Here is an 18,992-nt window from a genome sequence, read left to right as displayed (position 1 = left end):
TCCTCCTCCTCCTCCTCCTCTCGCTGGCTTCTGAGTTTCTTCAGAGTTTAATAAGCAAGTTGTTATTCTGTTCTTTTTAAAACCTGTCTTCTGTTAGTTTGGGTGTTTTAAGGGGTTTTATCATAGTTTTTTATTACAGATTAATTGATTTTTATGTTTTTTCTTAATATAAACACAATCACACACATCTATGAATGTATATATATATATATATATATATATATATATATATATATATATATATATATATATATATATATATATATGTCTGTTTGTGTGTGCGTGTATGTGTGTGTGTATGTTCTTACCCCCAAAAATAATTTTTTAAAGATCAAATAGTAAGTAATCGATCATTTTAAAAAACCTTTCAATTACAAAATGAATAGTATAAAAACGTAAAAGAAAAAAAAATTTATATAACACAGCCTCTGAAGAAAGAACCACCAAAGCAGCAGATGAAGGCAGCGAAGAGCAGGGGGGAGGGGGTGAGCGGGGGGTGGGGGGAGAGAGAGAAGTTCTTAGAGCAAGAATCCGAGGCTCAGAAATTTTCGGGGGAATAACGGGCCAGGCAATCAGTGTGATCTGACTGCAATGTACCCCCGGCGAAAGGAATTCAATAACGGTCGTAATAAGCTTATGATATATGATAAGTTGCTTGACTCCCAGATCCCTCCTAAGGTGTTTTTACCTCCTCCTCGTCCCTCCTCCTCCTCCTCCTCCTCCTCCTACCCTTCTTCTTCTTTCTTATTCTTCTTCTTCTTTTTCTTCTTCTTTCTGGACTGGGTGAGAAAAAGGACTTTGAAAGTATGAATCTTCTCTGGTTTATGAGCCCAGAGTTCGGGGGAATTTTGTTTGCTCCAGTATATGTTTTTACGGTGGTAAAGCATGAAGATGAGGCTGTTGGAATAATAATAAATAAGTAATATATGCATATGCACACGCATATTATATATATTATAGATATATAATATAGATATATATGATATAATATATATATATATATATATAGATTTGTGTGTGGGGGTTTCGTGTACATGTGTGTGTGTATATATATATATATATATATATATATATATATATATATATATATATATAGATATATATATATATATATATATGTATATATGTATATGTATATATGATATATATATGATATATATATATATATATATATATATATATATATATACTTATATATAAATGTATGTATATTATGCACAACTTATTGATGCATGCATAGGTAACATTAACATATGAATACGTTGCTAGTATGCATGCGTGGACTCAAGTGCACTCACACATCTCTCTGACAATACCAAGCAATTACGTAGATTGATATTTAAGTGAGAAATAGGTGATAAATTGTTCTCCGTCATTTCCCTAGCCATCAGTCTTGTGAGATTTGTGCTCTTTCATATTCACACCACACCACTGAAAGTGTAATGCTAATCCGTTAGAAATGTTTGTAGCTTATTTGAATTTTTATATTATAAGGATTTGAATTTGTTTGTTGATAGTTTTGGTAATGTTCTTTCCGAGAAAAATGTTTTAATGTCAACCTTTTTTTTATTCAAATGATCACGCAAAGGATTATCTAATATTGTCTGCATGATCTTGATAAATCCAGGATTTTATTTGCAGAAAACAGAACACGAGATGCCTGAATTTCCATTGACTCTCACTTGTTTGAAGTAGATTCAAACTTTGTTTTCATTGTCAGAGCTGGCCCATGAATAATCTCTGAATTCGCAACAGAAACAAAATATGGTGGAATGTTCAGCTGGAGCTAGTTTTACCAAAATGGCTAAAGGTCCTTATAATATAACTAAATAAAAGGATTTCTAGTCCATTTCGAGTGAGACATACTGTCTGTCTGTTTTGCATATAGTTCGAAGATTTGGTTTCATACAGTAGAGTATACATAGTAGATTCTAAGAGATGTTGGTGTGTTCGTTGTATTTCAGAAAGATTAAAGTTTGATTGGTCTATGAAAAATATTGATATTAAAGAAGAAAAATATCAATAGTTTTACTGATCCATTTCAGAGGGATTGACTTTCCTAAATAGAGACATTCCCTACAAATTAACCTCTGTTAAAGATTATAAGCAAACAGGTTTATCATCTGAATTTCTTTTTTTATTTATGTGTTGCAGTTAATTTTTTTTTTATTGGTAATTATTTTTCATTTTCTATATTGTTCGTTTTCTATATTTATTCAGTAAATGAACAGTCTTTATATTGTGAAACAGACTGTGTATCAATATGTTTTATCTGTGCGTAACACCATAATACAACTGTCACTGACCTGGTTAGCGTGGGGCACGAATTTTTTGCGCTAAGGTATTTTTAGTTTTCTGAAAAGAAAACTATTTCGCCGGCTTTGTCTGTCCGTCCTCACTTTTTTCTGTCAGCACTTTTTCTGTCCGCCCTCAGACCTTAAAAACTCCTGAAGCTAGAGGCTGCAAACTATTATGTGATCGTCCACCCTCCAATCATCAAAAAAAAAAAAAAAAAAAAAACAAAAAAAATCAAACTGCTGCCCTCTACCCTCAGTGATTTTTATTGTATTTAAAGTTAAAGTTTGTCATAATCGTACGTCAGACAACGATATAGGCCAGGCCACCACCGGGCTGGTGTTAAAGTTTCATGGACCGCGGCTCCTATAGCATTATACCGACACCACGGAAAGATACATCTATTTTCGGGGCCCGTGATTATACGATGTACAGAAAACTTCGACGCATTTTTTACGTGTTCATATTAAGGTAACGATTTTGGTTTATTTTAAAACTCAGTAGGTTTACTTAACCTCAACACGTTCAAAAAAAGGAAAACAATGCTGAAAGATCAGCAGGGTGAGTTAAAGTTAGCTCACAATAAAACAAATTTGGTGTTAAGCTGCAAATAAATATTTGTCAAAAATAAATTCCAGAGACGCATTAATTTATTTTGCAACGTGCAAAAATGCACTGATTATTTTACTGCTATTTTTATCGGCTATTTTCAGGATTCGTTGTAGAAGTCCCCATTTGTGAATTTCTTTTATTGGTGTGGATTAAGCTAGTTTTAGTGATGGGAAGTTGGATAATTGTGTTTAATTGTACTGTTGAAAAAAGCTTACTAAACTAATGGGTCGAAGTTATCGTTTGGCGTCAGGTAATAGATTACAGGTCTCCACTGTGCTGTAAAAAAAATGATAATAATATACAAATTCTATTGCATGTTGTAAAGATGAGGTACGGAATATTACTCATTCAGTGATTTTATACACACACACACACACACACACACACACACACACACACACACACATATATATATATATATATATATATATATATATATTATATATATATATATATATATATAATATATATATATATATATATATATATATATATATATATATATATATATATATATATATATATGATATATTAATTCCGAGGCAGAGCGAATTAGATAATAAAGGACATTTGTAGCTTAATGCCTGTACTATATGAATCACGGTGATATGATAAAATTTTTAAAATATATATATATTATATATATATATATATATATATATATATATATATATAATATATATATACACACACATATGTAATGTGTGAAATCTTATCACGTCACCGTGATTCATATACATGCTTTAAGCTACAAATGTCCCTTTAATATACCAATTCGCTCTACCTGGGAAGTAATATATTTTCATATATGTTAACCGTAGGGGAAGTTTTTAGTTGATAATAATTTCGTCCTCCTGTGGATTCGAACCAGAGGACAACAGAGGAGATATCAGGTCTGCAGTGACATTATCGACTCGGCCAACAAGTGAGGTTATAAGTTGATACCGATTCCGAGCTTGCAAATCTCTCTCGAACTCAGGTATTTGTAAATTAGAATCGATATCCAACCCCCTCTGCCATGTTAACCAATTCGAACGTTTGCCCCATGTAGCCATGTTATGAATTCTTATCACATCACCGGATTCATATACATGCATTAAGCTACATACTTTCTGCAGTCCTGATTTCTCCTCTGTGTGTCCACTGGTTCGAAAATCCTTGGAGAACGAAATAATTATCGACTAAACTATCCCCCGTCGGTTAACATATATGAAAAGATATTAATTCCGAGGCAGAGCGAATTGGATATTAAAGGACATTTGTAGCTTAATGCATGTTTATTATTATATATATATATATATATATATATATATATATATATATATATATAAATAAAATGATAAAGCCACGAATTAAAGTGAAAACACTGGAGTAGCTACAAGATCTTTCGACTCAAAGTCCTTAACTTAGAAGTCTGCTAAGTAAAGGACGTTGAGTCGAAAGATCTTGTAGCTACTCTACTGTTTCACTTTCCTTCGTGGCTTACACCTTTATTTAAGCATTCATTACGTTTCAAACTCTCGTGATTTCATTAGTGTCAGTTATACATACACACACACACACACACACACACACACACACATATATATATATATATATATATATATATATATATATATATATACATGTAATAAAGGTTTTTTTGCCACGAAGGAAAAAATGAAAAAGCGAGATAGCCGAGTACTTTCGGTCCTGTTCAGAACCTTTCCTTTTGACAATTAACCATCTGGTATTCTTGATCTTGTTTTGTACCTGAGACCTTTATCTCCAATTGCACTTCATTAACTCCTTGACGATGTCTGAGTAAGACGAAAGCGCTTGGATTTCTGACTATCATTTTCCTGTGGTATTGCGCTTATATATATATATATATATATATATATATATATATATATATATATATATATAAACACCCTTTCATTTAAACTACACAAATTGGAAACCCTTACCTGTTGTCAATGGTGCCCTCTGTCTGCAAGCATTTCATTAGGCTATTAAGATCACGTAAGTACAAAAATATACTATTTATTACCCAAAGCAGATGAATATAAAATAGAACAAAATGATTAACACATCATAGTGACAAAAACACAAATCTGCCCACAAAGAAAACTAGTAAGTTATCATTCTACCCTCCTGACTAAGAATTCACTCCCAGACCCAGAATGTCAGTAAGTTCATTGTATTAGTCAGGTTAGAGAATCCCGTCTCTAATACCATGGAATAGAACCCACCTGTAATAAAGATAATAATGGATAAAAGATACACTTCACACATCACTCTTCTCAATGTAATTTAAGTAAAAGAATGTATTTCACACTTCTCTCTCTTTTCAAAGGTAACGGTTTTCTAAGTCTTACAAAATATGTGCCATACCTATATGGGGTTTTCTCTCCCGACACCTGGCGTGTACCAAACTGACCTCTTTCTTCTCACCAAAAGGAAGTGACTTTTGTAAGTGCCCTGGTCGACTAGAACTGTAACATCCGTACAAACGAATGTACATGCTTGACAAGACGAGCGGTCTCTCGATTAAAATGCTAACGTACCAAATTCCTTCACTCAAGAAAGCTGCCCCTACAGCTCATGCCTATCTCCAAGCAAGACATGACATGTTATTCACTAACATTACACACTTGTAAGATATATATATATATATATATAATATATATATATATATATATATATATATATATATCTTATTTCTATTTGTTTCAGCATATGTGCAATAAAGCACATCCATGTCATCTCTCAGCCGGGCATTTCGACAGAGCAAAAGAAACTGGAGAAATCGATGGTTTTCATCATAACGCATGTAACGGTAGACAATTACAAATTGAGAGCATTAGACATGGAATTAAGAGAGGCAGAGTACAGAGGGTTGCAAAATCGATTTCACTTTGATCCATAAATAAATTATTGGTCGAAAGAAATCGGTTCGATGTGACTGAAGCCGAGAGGAATAAGATGACTGGATGCTGATGAGTGACTTGAGAGAGAGAAATGTAGCACTCAGAGTTGCTTACCATTTAGTGCTGGCAGCAGAATTTACCAAGATCGTAGTACTAGAAGCAGACTCTTCTGAGAACTGGACGACTGTGTAAGCTAAACTAGACAGTAAATAAGGCCTTCGATACACGAAGGATGGTCGTTTTGCCGTTCATGCAAAACTGGCCATGTTTGCAGCGTTCATTGCAAAACATGTTTTTGCAGCAGTCCACCTGAATAAACCGTGCTCTTATTATAGGAACCTCATTTCAATACTTGAGGTTTGATGGCAGTAAGTGATAAGTGGTACTTTCTTTCACTATGAATGGTTTCCCGATCTGAAAGCCACAATGTAATTAAGTAAGGCAATTCGGTTGCTTATTTAAGAAAGGAAATTAAATGTAGAACATTTTACGAAATTTGAACAAGTTAATTGAATAGTTCAAGAATCCCAAAGAATGAAAGCTCTGTTGTCTTCAACTTGAAGTTATAGAACGATTTTTAATAAACGTTTCTATGGGCGAAAGTCAACCATATTGGGAAAATATGAATGTAATATCTTCCGTTGATAAATCTATTAAAAGCTGTGTAACTGTTATTGGGAAGTCTTCATTGCAACTTTGTGGGTTATATCAACATTTACAAGGTTCCTTTTCTAGGAAAATATTATTTGCATTGTTCATCAGAATGATTAAGGTGAAACGTTTCAGTCTTAACGAAATAGCTTTGAACGTTTTTAACAGGCATCGAAAGTAAGTGCTTCATTTTCTGGTAGTCGGTAAGAACTTGCTGCAAATCGGTTTGGTAGCAAAAATTAAATGAAGACAATGACAGGTTTTGTTTTGGTGTTCTTCAGATGCCTAACCTTCTTGGAAAATAAAAAATATTTTCCTGGCGCCCAAAAGAGCCTATGTTATTTTTAATTAATAATGGTGAATTATATTTTCCATCTTTTTACTTTCATTCACATCCTTACAAATTCGAGCCGATGTTCGTCTATCTCATACAGGAAAATCAAAATCTGTAATTTCAGTGGAGAACCAGAAGACGCAAATTGAGTGAAGATCTAAAATCTTAATGAATGAAACCTAAGGTCAAATAGATACTTAAAATAAAAGAAGACTCAGGAATAGAAGATGACGAGCGAGGGAATGGTTAGGAGGAGTGAAGGAGTGTCTGAGGAAGAGAGTGAGGGAAGAATTCGTTCTAAGAAGACGCTTGATAAGCGGTTTGAGAGATTGAAAGTGCTCAGGGAATTTAAACGTTGGAAGGAGATTCCCCTGACAACCGAACAGCCTGGAACTCGGATGGAAAAGGTTCGACGTACTCTCGGCGTATGAACGTTCGGTTTGCGTTCACTCGCTTTTTCTATTTGTTTTATTTTTTTTTTTTTTTTTCTTTTACGAAGGGCACTTTCTCTCTTCTGTTTTCCAACTTTTTTTATCGTAATTAAAGACGGAAGTGATCGTAGTCTCTCTCTCTCTCTCTCTCTCTCTCTCTCTCTCTCTCTCTCTCTCAGAAGTTGTTCATGATGCTTGATCAAATTTTGCAGCTCCTTTCTAGGAGGTGGTGCAACCTAATAAAAAAAATTTCTAGATGCAGTAGATCGAAGATTACGTATGTAACCTTAGCCTTTTTTTTAAGATATTGAGATTGAGAAAGTTTCTTCCCTTTTAGTTATTGTTCAAGATAACATCGATATTATTCGAGAAAGTTTGATACAGGGTAGAGGTGTATTGGAAGTTTATTTCTTATTTAGCTTACCATTTTTTAAACGATGTATGTGATCTTGATGAATACGGCGTCTGAAAAAAAATAAGTAGGTGGTAGTTTACTCGAGCCGCCTCCACACGAAGGGGATAAAAGACACGACGGGCACTCTGATTTGCCCGTAATTCTCTTGCTTTTAACTTTAAACAGTGTTGCCAGATCAAACAGTCCAAGCCAGGCAGTAGGCGCAAGTACGCGAACATGCGAATTGGACCACGTCCGTGATCGCTACCAACCACGAAATTGGTAACAGTGTCTGCATTTGCCCCTCTTGTGGGCTTTAAGAGCAAATTTATGGTTTTTTGCAATTGTTGTCATCCTTTTCATCATTGCAATCTTGTATTGATATTCTCGGGTACCTATCGGGAAACAATGGAGTGAAATTTCGTGCTGAAAACGTTACAAAGCAGATTAACAAGATTTTCCAATACAGACTAAAGGATTTAATAGTGATTTTGGCTGGAGGCAAGCAAAATTGCCTCCGGGATTTTACGTATTTAAAAAAGAAAAAAAAATCTCCCTAAAACTGAGCGATAGTAAACAAATTTAAAATGCTGACACTTGTCACCAAGACCTCTTCGATACTCGTTCAGCTGGCACTGAAAACTGGACGGCCTTTTCAAGGTCTTCTGGATATGCCAGTCTTTTATTCTACCGGAGTAGAGTTTTATTTATTTTCATACGATAAACGTGAAATCCCCTTTCGGGTCAGTCTCAGCTTTGTGCATCAAAAGTTAACTGTAAATAGGCAATTATTTGATGCTCATTCGTTTCCGAGGAAACACTTAAAAAAAGGCAAGAGATTTTGTCTACAGCACCCATCAAGACCACTTTGAAGAGACTATGAATTTTGCATTACTAACGGCAAAACTCCCTACAGAAAAACCATAGAGCTTATAACTAACAATATAATTGCGATTGCTTTTTAATAAAGACTTTAGAAGCATTATAACTCAAGAATTGTTTATGGTTGGTCAAACTAACCAACAATTTGTCAAACTTATTATTAGTTCATGAAAGGAAAACCTAAAATTAAGATAGATAAACCATTAGTAAAATAATTTTCAATACACTTAGGGTTTAATTTTCCAGTTTGAAACTGTTGCCATTATCGAGCCTTTATTACTATGCGGTGCAGATATACATAACTCTCACCGAAATATCTGCCATAGAATAGGAAATTTTTTGAGTTTCAAATTAATCTTAAAAATTGAAATTTTATTTCATTAATTAGTACTAGAGTTTCGCCGATAACCAAAGGACAAGCGGTGCCCATTGTAGTCATGAAACCCACAAATCAAACTATATAATATGCTCTACCTACTCTCAGGTTTGAGCAAGCTTCTGTGCCAAGTCTACACCCGAATATAAATCTGTATTTCACCATTCAACTGGTAGCCACAATTTCATTTGCCGAGTTTTCCTCATTTTATTAATTAAGCAATCTTAAATCTCACATAAATAGCATAATAAATTGGGGACCATTAGAAACCTACTTCTGTAGTCTTTTGGGAGAGTTATCTCCATATATTCTTAAATATTTTTATCTTAGTTTTACCTGTATTTTAAATATTTTCACTTAGTTTTACCTGTATATAATCTGATTTGGCTCTGGGTAGTATCTGCCGGAGCAATTCATCATTTGTATTTCGGTCCTACAGCGTATTTTTTTATGCTTAGCGTTGTGGTTCTGGAAATAAACTAACAAATTTCATCGACACCGATTTACAACATTTGCCTCGTTAAAACCAGACACTGGAGGAAACGGGTCGTCAATATTTAAATTTAGTGATGTACACATTTAGCGAAGCCGCTCATTAGTAATTGAAGCAGATTTAGTAAAGTCGGAGAAAAAAAATCAGTCATTTGCAAGAACTTTTTTTTAATAAAAAAAAAAAAAAACTTCCAAATACAAGACCATTCAATAAAAGTCAAGTCTGATAAAAACTGCTAAGGCAGGCAATAAAATAGAACTTTAAAAATTAAAGATTGTCGGGTAATTAAAAAAATTCTCAGCAGAATAAGAAAAAAAAAAACTCAATACTCCATTTCTTTAGAGATGAAGACCTTATCTGCCAAGTTCGAAAGCCTTCAGTAGCACGTTACTCGCATCACAGACTACCTGGCAAGGAGGCAGTATATTTTCGCGGATGAGAGTAATTGCGTTACACAAATACTCGAAGTCCTTCTGCGACAGAAAACCCTTGCTATTCATCCGAAGTCCGATCTTCATCGATCTGTAGATAGTAGACCAGACACGTTCAGACCTTTCTTTAACGACCCTGTTCTCATTGGGATTCCTCTCTGGTAAAAAGCCCCTTTCTCTACATTGGTCGCAGACTGCCCGCGATCCCCCGCTATTCACACGGCAACCAAAGCATTTGAATTCTACGGAATTCAAGTTGTCGTAGACCGGCCATTCGTACCTGCAAGCTTCACAGTCGCACGTTATCAAGTAATCCTCCAAACACAGTCGGCGGGCCTCTAGTGGCTTATCATAGAAGTCAGAAATATAACTGGCAGTTAATTCTTCCCCAGCCTTGATAGGCTTCATGGCGCGGTGGACGATCGATCTGCCTATACAGTAATGTTTGGTCGATGGATTGCAAGAGTGGTTGAACAAACTCAGAGCTGGGAAAATTCCTCCCCCAATAGTTTTCTTGAGCTGAAATGATAAAGGGGTTAGAAAAGTGTAAAATTAAATAATTTAAGATATTTTTCAGGTATCAATGAAGAGCAATAATGCAACAAGTAATGGTAAACTATGACATCACGTAAAACAGTGACAGCAAGGTTCATAATAAACCTATCTAAACCAAACCGGTCTAAAATATAGTAAAAGTAACAACCTTACCCTCAAATCCAATATTTCGTAAGGATTGTAGTAAACTTTCAGTGCATGAGAAAGTAAGACTGTGCCGGTGGTCAGGAAGTCATCCCTAGTCGGAGAGAATTTCTTTCCAGGCCTGTGAATGAAGAACCTGCCACTCTTCTCCAGCAGCTTGGTCACTGTGAAAGCCAGTTGGCAATGAGTAAACAAGAGACCAAAGGACTGCTTATCCAGGTTGTCGCAGAGATAATATATACTGTTGTAGGAACTCGAATGATAGAGGCCATCGGCATCACATCCAAGTTTCTCTGGAGAATTGTGTCTTATACCCTTCGCCATGTTCCACAGGCTCTTGATCGTGTGGAAGGTGCAGTTCTTCAATAGTAGATATATCATTTGCTTGTTCTGTAGGCCCAGTTTTATCATGCTTGGTAGAAGTTTACACTGCAGCCAGTGCTCTTCAGAAAGGCTCTTGTTCCTGCAGTCGATGCTACAGTACCCGACCTAGAGATAATGAAATCACTCAATGCAAATCAAGCAAGCTTAATTAAGCTTTAGTTACGTTGAACAACAGATACTGTCAAGCTAAACTAAATATAAAGCGTTTGATGCCCAAGTTAACACATGGTTGATAATAAAACCAAATCTTAAGAGCTTCATCTAAACTTACATAGCAGCAGCCTGGGCATGGAAGAGGATTAAAGCAATGACGGAGACAATAAGAACAATAGCTGTCAAGTTCGTCCTTCTTAATATTAACACACACAGCTTTCTCTACGCCAACAACTTCCCCTGTGTTAAGGACAACCTTCTTTAGTGGGCCCTTCAAGAACAACCTTTGTTAGTGGCCCCTTCTTTCAGTTATGAAAGGGTCTCAAGAATGTGTTTTAAACTGATTAACCAAATTCAAAATTTATCATGTAAACCTATAGTATTAGCAGATTACCCAATTTAAAAGAAACAGGAAAATCCAAAACAAGAGAGGAAACAAAAATACCTGTGGCAATATCTCTCGTAGCAATGATACCCCTTCCTTTGCCAGGGATGTGTGCCACTTTCACAGCCGTTGAAAGGTTAGGCGCTTTATCATTAACGTTCTGGATTTTTGGAGGCTCTATGTCATCTAAAAATGCGTGAGACAAAGTGAGACGCTCATTTAGTTTCTGTGCAAATGTCGTTGGGGTCGAGCGCTTTCCTTTGTCTTTGGAGGGGCTGGTTTCGATCCCGAGGAGGTTCTCCTCCTTATGCTCTCTCGTTGCTCGAGCTTCCAGGCACCGAGCTCGCCTCGCCTCCAACTTCTCAGCCATCTCCTCAGGGTAACCCATCTCTAAAGCGGCGTCGATGTCCTTCAAACTCATGTCGTAATATTTCATTTCGTACAAAACAGCCGATCTGTTACCGAAGGCCATCGCCAGTACTTTATGGTTCTTACTGTCGCTGCCTCCGTAGTTATGTGGCAAGATGGGAGATTTCTCTACTTGGTCGTCATATTCTGACACAGTCGGAGGATTAGGAGGCACGGGTAGTACCGGGTGAACAGCTTTCATTATGCTCAAGTTATACAGTTCCAAAGCCCTCGTGAGTTCCCGTTTCCTGTACCAAGTATTTCCCTCATTACGGAATTTGATCGCCTCTGCGTCCGATTTCTCATTCACCTGCAACTCTGGTGTTAGCATCGAGTGAGCTTCCTTCATGTTCCAGATGTTGGCGAACAGTTCTGCAAAGCTTTTTTCGGGGGAAAATTTGTCTTGCAATTCTTGATACTTCGTGGGCTTCTCTTTCAGCTTATCAAGCATTTTCCCAGCCATTGCCAAGAATTTCCCTTCTTGCGTCATTATTGTTGCCATTGTTTATGTGGGAGCCTGAAGATCATTTTATAAGTTTATAATAAGGGCATTAATGATATATATTACTGAAAATTAAAAAGTCTCAACCATAACATATATAATACGTTGGCACAAGCACGGACAATATGCTTTAACAAAGTACGTTTGAGCTTCTGGCAATATTTACATAGCTTAAGACTTCAGCAATAAAAACCTACATTAAAATCAATAAAGAAAATTCCAGATATGAATCCACAAGAGTACTAAATTATCATAGACTAAAAAATTCCCCTTCGGTTAACATTAAAATATATTAATTCAGAGGTAGAGCGAATTGGATATTAGCTAAAAGACATTTGTAGCTTGATGCATATATTTTATACAATAAGAACCCAAGGAAGACTGTTGTACGAACAAACTGACAGCTGTGTACTATATTATAGTTAAAATTAAATTTCTTCACATCTCAAATAGCCGGCACTTCAACCATTATAGACTTGGAATGCAAATCAAACACGGGTGATGCAAGGTACCAGACAATATTTTTTTTCCAAGAAAAATTGTGTATCAAAGATTCTTTTATGGGGATGCAGTATAAAGTAATTTTCACACCATTATCAAAAGGGAACCATATATATCAAGAGGAACTAAAAAAACAGTAGTGAACAAGTTATTATATGAAATATTAAGAAATAACTACACGTGAAAGTAACCCTTTACAGATTCAGAACTACTTAAATCGTCAAAGCCTATGGCACAAGACATTTTTGAAAACACGAACAATTAAGTGGCACTCCAAAAACGAAGCTCCATAATTAAAAGCGATAATTAAAATGCTCTGAAGACTAACACACGAAAGCAAGTAAGAGCTTCATATAATAATGACAAATAAAACATGGAATTTTAGTCGACTTACGTACGTCCAGCAGAACTTGTGTCAAGTAGTAACCGTGCACTGGAAGTGCTCTCTTAAGCGCCTGAAAATTGACTGTTCGATTGCTGAACGCCGGAAAAAAAAGAAGAGTTTGTAAGAAGGGTCTTCCCTGTAGCTGCTTATCTACATAAACACTTTTTTTTCGATTGCTGTAATGACCTTTTGCCTCGTTCGAGAATACCAAAATGCAATTAAGTGACTAATTTATTTATTAAGAATGACTCTCTCTCTCTCTCTCTCTCTCTCTCTCTCTCTCTCTCTCTCTCTCTCTCTCATAATTACAAGGCCATCGTTTATAAGGAAATAGACAAATCTAGATAATTTTATCGGAAATCAAAACCAGATTTTTTTGTGACAGGTCTCAATCTGCGTTTTTTCTCTCATTTTCACATTAAATACATCGGTGCTATTTTCAGACTGCATAAAGATAATATGATAAATTTATAAACAAAATATTATTTGGTCTAAATTCTCATTATTTATGGACATGCCTTCCATATAGTTAAAAAAATTTAAATTCAGTCATTTAAGTTTAGTTATGCGTGATCATTCGATTTTTGGCTGGTCCGCTGTTATGGTCGTTAGCGTCGCGGCATGCAATTCAGATGTCGCGGATTCGAGCCTCCCCCAGGGAGATCATAAATCACTGGCTGTGTATCACGCTCAGTTATTGCTGCAGTACCGGGTCTGCGGTGGGAGGCTGAAACCAACAATCTTTGGAAGCTTGAACTTGAAGTCAGTGGCCTCGTTGGCTTGTTCCATGTGATAGGCTTCATCTAATAATGGTATGAGTTATATCACATTACCGTGATTCATATACATACATCGAGCTACAAATGTCCTATAATATCTAATTCGCTCTACCTCGGAATTAATATATTTTCATATATGTTGACCGAAGAGGAATTTTTTAGTCGATAAGAAATTTGTCGGCTTCACTATGCGTCCTGAATTTGTTGGGTTCGATGGTTCGCGCCCGTGAGCCGACAAATTTCTTATCCATTAAAAAATTCCCCTTCGTTCAACATATATGAAAATATATTAATTCCGAGGTAGAGCGAATTAGATATTGAAGGACATTTGTAGCTCGATGTATATACTAATAATGGTATAATGATAAAGTTTCGTGAGTGATAATAGTACTAGCTTCGCCCAACTCTTTTGACGACCCCTAAGTCCAGATAAAGTAGGTGGGTTGAGGAATGTGGCCTAGGAATATGATGAGAGCGACAGTGTGTTACAAGTGTTACAATGAAAAGCCGGAAAGAGCAGCAGCCTCAAAGTAAAGGAAATCAGCAAACAATTAGAATCTGACTTCGCTGGTTGAAAAGCATAGAAAGGGCTACTATATTTGTATTTTAGGTTACAGATTTATCTGGAGTACCTATTATCCAAAAACTCTCTTTTGTATGTTTATACAGAGGAATAACAATGAGGATATATATAATATATAATAACAGCTGCAACCATTAGCTGTTATTATATTGCATTTGTTATACGGTGTAAAGTAAACGTGAGAAAAATAATCCCCGTCCTGGATGTGCTACATCAGTGTGTATATATATAGATATATATAAATATATATATATATATATATATATATAGTATATATTTATATGTAATATATATATTATTTTTTTTTTTATATATATATATATATATATATATCTAATATATATAAATAAAGGCAGCGCTACTTTCATTCTTCAAGATTAAAACATATTACATATGTGTATGTATATATATATATATAATATATATATAGATATAGTATATATATATATATATTATATATATATACATATATATGTATTTGTATGTATATGTTTCAATCTTGAAGTATGTAAGTAGCGCTGCCTTTAATTCCATATAGCGTATTTGTATATGTAACTATAACTGTTATTTATTTATTAACAGTTATCGTTTGATTAAGGAGAATGAATATTGTATATCTTAAAGTGGTGAGAGACATTCTCAAACCATTTCTTAAATCCACTAACAGTTCAAGTCTATTGTACGAGCATTCGTATTATATGTACATGTTAGACGACTAAAGGAAATAGCAGTTCCTGCTTTCCAGTGGTTCGAGCATGCAGTATGTATATTTAACTTATTTTCTGCGGGAATATGCAGTTAATAATAATAATAATAATAATAATGATATTATTATTATTATTATTATTATTATTATTATTATTATTATTATTATTATTAATGTAACGTTGTATCGAGCGGATATTAATTAATGGGTAGGGTAGTGTGCCACCAAGTTCATATACCTAAACGCAAACAATACAAATTCATAAGCGATTTTAACCCCTTTATTCAAAGAAGGGTTTGTTGTTTTATTTACTTTCCTCTTTGTTTCCTATGTAGGTAATCATTCCTGTAAAAGATTGGTTTTTAATTTGACGACCATTAATCTTGCTCCAAATGAAAGCTCGTGTATTTTTAATAATTATATTATAATGTCTGAGGTATTTAAAATCAAGTTATATTGTTATCGGTACAATAATGATGCAGCGTGAGAAAAGGAACTTAATTAAACAAAGGCTTATAATTATGTCATCATTATAGTGGTAACACTCTCGAAAAAAACTCATTTGTTTTTGTAGTTGGGTAATGAAAATAAAAAAAGGTACAGGAAGTGCTTGGGTGTTCCGTTCACTATTCATCCTTTCAAATATAGTTCGGATGATAAGTAACAAATGTATAAAAGGAAAAGAAAGTATGAATATACAGAAAAAGTACGATTAGATATGAACAGGTAGAAATTGCATTTAAATATTTCATTTTAACACTTTTTATTATGAGCCATTATGTCGTGCCTTACCCATTTCAGATCGTCGATACTTGAGGCAATAGGTGCGCAACGAAGGAATTCCTTGACCATACTATTTTTAAACTACTGGTTCGATTTGATACAGTTGAACGAGTCAACATATTGAATACTGTGCTACACGAGAATATGTAGGTAAACCCTCATAAAAACATCACATATGTGTAGAATAGTTCCTTAAACCAGTATGTCGAGCAAACGATGACAAAACTTGTATCCATATTCAGAGGTTTCAGTAAACGTTCGTAAATAGTGGTTTCGAAAAGTTACGAGAATCTTCGTGTTAGGTCGCCATCTCTTACCTGGTACAGCAGCCTATACTCTTATGGTATTTGATAAGAGTGTTTTGTAGTTTTGAAATGTTTAGGGTGGAGGGTTTTCACTTCAGGTTGAGTTGTTGCCACTCAACATTTTGCTGTACACGATGCCCCAGGCCTGTGGTGTCATAGTTAGTTCTTAAATCCCTCAGAAATTCTTTTCGTGTCCGAGAGATAACGTTAATGCCACTAGCTCCTTTTTTGTATGTTCAGGTACTGATCCAAAGCTTGTAGTTTCATATTGTTTTCAGCGCAAAACAACATGTGTCTTTGGTTTCAGAAACAACCAAACCAATTTGGTTACTTCGATTGGGGTCGACATCATTGTCCTAGCCAAGTGAATGCTAGTTATGGAAGATAGCGCTTGATGATCATCTAAATCTTTATCATTTGCAAAGAGAAAGCTTATGAAAAAAAATTCAAATGTATTAGCTCCTTCAGAGATTTAAATGAAACACTAAATTCGGAATACGCCTTCGTTTAACTTTTTTTTTCACAATAATAACACCTACAGAGTGGTTAGCATTACAGGTGTGAAATTTGAGACATTCCAGAAACGTTTTAGTTTTAATTCTCATCTCAGATAGATAGCGTGATGTGTAATACGATTCTCGCTTAAAATTTTCAACAATGATTTCGAAGCTCATTTGATTTCAGCCTTTACTTTTTAACGACCGGGTAAACCGCCTAAGTTTCTTCAATTATAATTACATCCCAATCGTCTGTATCCATGAACTGCCTCTGATCCCATTCACTTATGGATCTTATTTTTATATGAATTACAGCCCCTTTTTACCTATCGTTCGCTTTCATAGTAATTCTTACAAGTCGGTATTACCGGTTTCCAGCAGAATCGCTCACTGTTCTCAGCGTAACTGGAAATCAGTTATGACCTACCGATTAACGATTCTCTGAACGTTGTAAGGCTCTTAGCGTCTCCACCGCTTCCGGAAAATGTAGGTCTTTTATGCCTTGATATCTTGCGAATATTTCTGTACCTGGAAATCAGGAAAACACCCCCATCTGCTCTTCTATCGAGAGGCTCAGGTATCAAGAGGTTTAAGTCTATCCTCAAGAGCTCTCCACGCCCGACCACAAGCTGATCATCCGCAACTATAAGTACGTGCTTGATGTTTTTAAGAATTCCTTGTTGAAGGCTGAAGCTACACCTCCCCCCCCCCCCCCCCCCCTCTCTCTCTCTCTCTCTCTCTGCTCTCTCTCTCTCTTCTCTCTCTCTCTCTCTCTCAGTGGCAGTACTCTTGGTTCATAAACAAGATGTAGGGCAAGGAAGGAATGGTCTGGGAAAGTGGGTAGCTTCCTAAAATAGTTTCTCTCTCTCTCTCTCTCTCTCTCTCTCTCTCTCTCTCTCTCTCTCTCTCTCTCTCTCCAAGTACTTAGCAATTCTTCGTTATATTTTGAATGAATAGTTTCCAGAGAACTGTATTTTACTTAACAAATGTCTGCTCAGTTTTAACAACACTGATTTCAGATGTCATGAAGAGGATGAATTGCTCCCTCGATTCTGGTATGTTTCACTTGGTTTATATTATAAATAGCGTTACTTACAGACAGGTAGTCCTCGACATTTTAAGATGTGTGAAGTAAAAGTAATCGAATTTCTTCTTTCTCTCTCTCTCTCTCTCTCTCTCTCTCTCTCTCTCTCTCTCTCTCTCTCTCTCATTTCTGTTTCTGATTCACAGCTTTTACATGCGTCCCGTGAAAGTGATTTATGTCTAGAAGCTGTGCACCATTCCAAAATGAATCAAATTAACATTTTAAACTGAGAGATCTTTTAATATTTTTGTTTTTGGTCTTAACGAAGTCGCTGAATCTGCAATATTCTGTCAGTGGTTCGTATCGCAGTAAAAAATGGTATTCGCGTTTGCGTAATAAGAATATGTCTTTAGGTGTCTGATTGATTCAGACGACATTTTACTCCTAATAATTATTCCATTTTTATTTCATAATATGACCTCTTGACCGCTGTAATGTTGAAATAAAGTTTCTCAAAGCGCAAGGTTTTTCTGTGTGAAAGTTCTTTCCGAAATATTTTAGGTCTTTGATAGAGTCACCTTTTTAAAAGAGTTTCTTATACATCGTCTGATGTCGATTTTGTGTGAATAGATGAAACGAGTTTTTGCTCTCTTTCCAAATATATTTCAACTTCGAACATTTTATCTGATTGCCCTGCTTACGTCATCCAGGTTTATTATAAAAAAGATACGATCGTTTTAAGAGGATTTTCAGAGTTGAGCAGAACTGTGGAAAAGTGTAAAAACAAGTGCAGTGGTGAATGATGTGAATATAACAAAATACATTAGTATTAATATTATTAGTTGTGTATATTGTTATTGTGTGTATGAATATCGATATTTGTAAAATTTAGATCTTATGTAAATAGTGGACTCCAATAACGAACGCCTTTTATGTGTGAATGTTTGGTGTCCATCTGTCCGTATGTTTGTATGTAGTCTCGCTATCATATCAATTGTGAATTTTACCACTTGGTATCAGTCCTCTGAAGTTGGCTTAGAAAATATGGCCGCTACTGATCAGGATTGACAACCCTTTTTTTATTTTC

The 18,992-nt window shown here is 35.3% G+C and overlaps 1 protein-coding gene across 2 annotated transcripts; it reads right to left on the bottom strand.

Moving 5' to 3' along the window:
* Positions 1 to 9,530: 9,530 nt before the first annotated feature.
* Positions 9,531 to 13,339, bottom strand: LOC135224613 (SET and MYND domain-containing protein 4-like). Of its 2 annotated transcripts, none has more exons than XM_064263784.1 (5): positions 13,238 to 13,339; positions 11,493 to 12,357; positions 11,166 to 11,287; positions 10,520 to 10,999; positions 9,531 to 10,330 (listed from the first exon to the last, which is right to left on the bottom strand). In XM_064263784.1, the coding sequence occupies exons 2-5, from the start codon at positions 12,340 to 12,342 to the stop codon at positions 9,734 to 9,736; spliced, it is 2,049 nt and encodes a 682-aa protein (XP_064119854.1). In that variant the 5' UTR covers positions 12,343 to 12,357; positions 13,238 to 13,339; the 3' UTR covers positions 9,531 to 9,733. The 2 variants fall into 2 exon arrangements, with proteins under 2 accessions (XP_064119854.1, XP_064119855.1); XM_064263785.1 differs by having other exon boundaries at positions 13,242 to 13,325.
* Between the last annotated feature and the right edge of the window lie 5,653 nt (positions 13,340 to 18,992).

This window comes from Macrobrachium nipponense, chromosome 12 (assembly GCF_015104395.2).
Source record: "Macrobrachium nipponense isolate FS-2020 chromosome 12, ASM1510439v2, whole genome shotgun sequence".
Taxonomy (NCBI): Eukaryota; Metazoa; Arthropoda; class Malacostraca; order Decapoda; family Palaemonidae; genus Macrobrachium; species Macrobrachium nipponense.
This window is presented reverse-complemented; position numbering and strand designations above follow the sequence as displayed.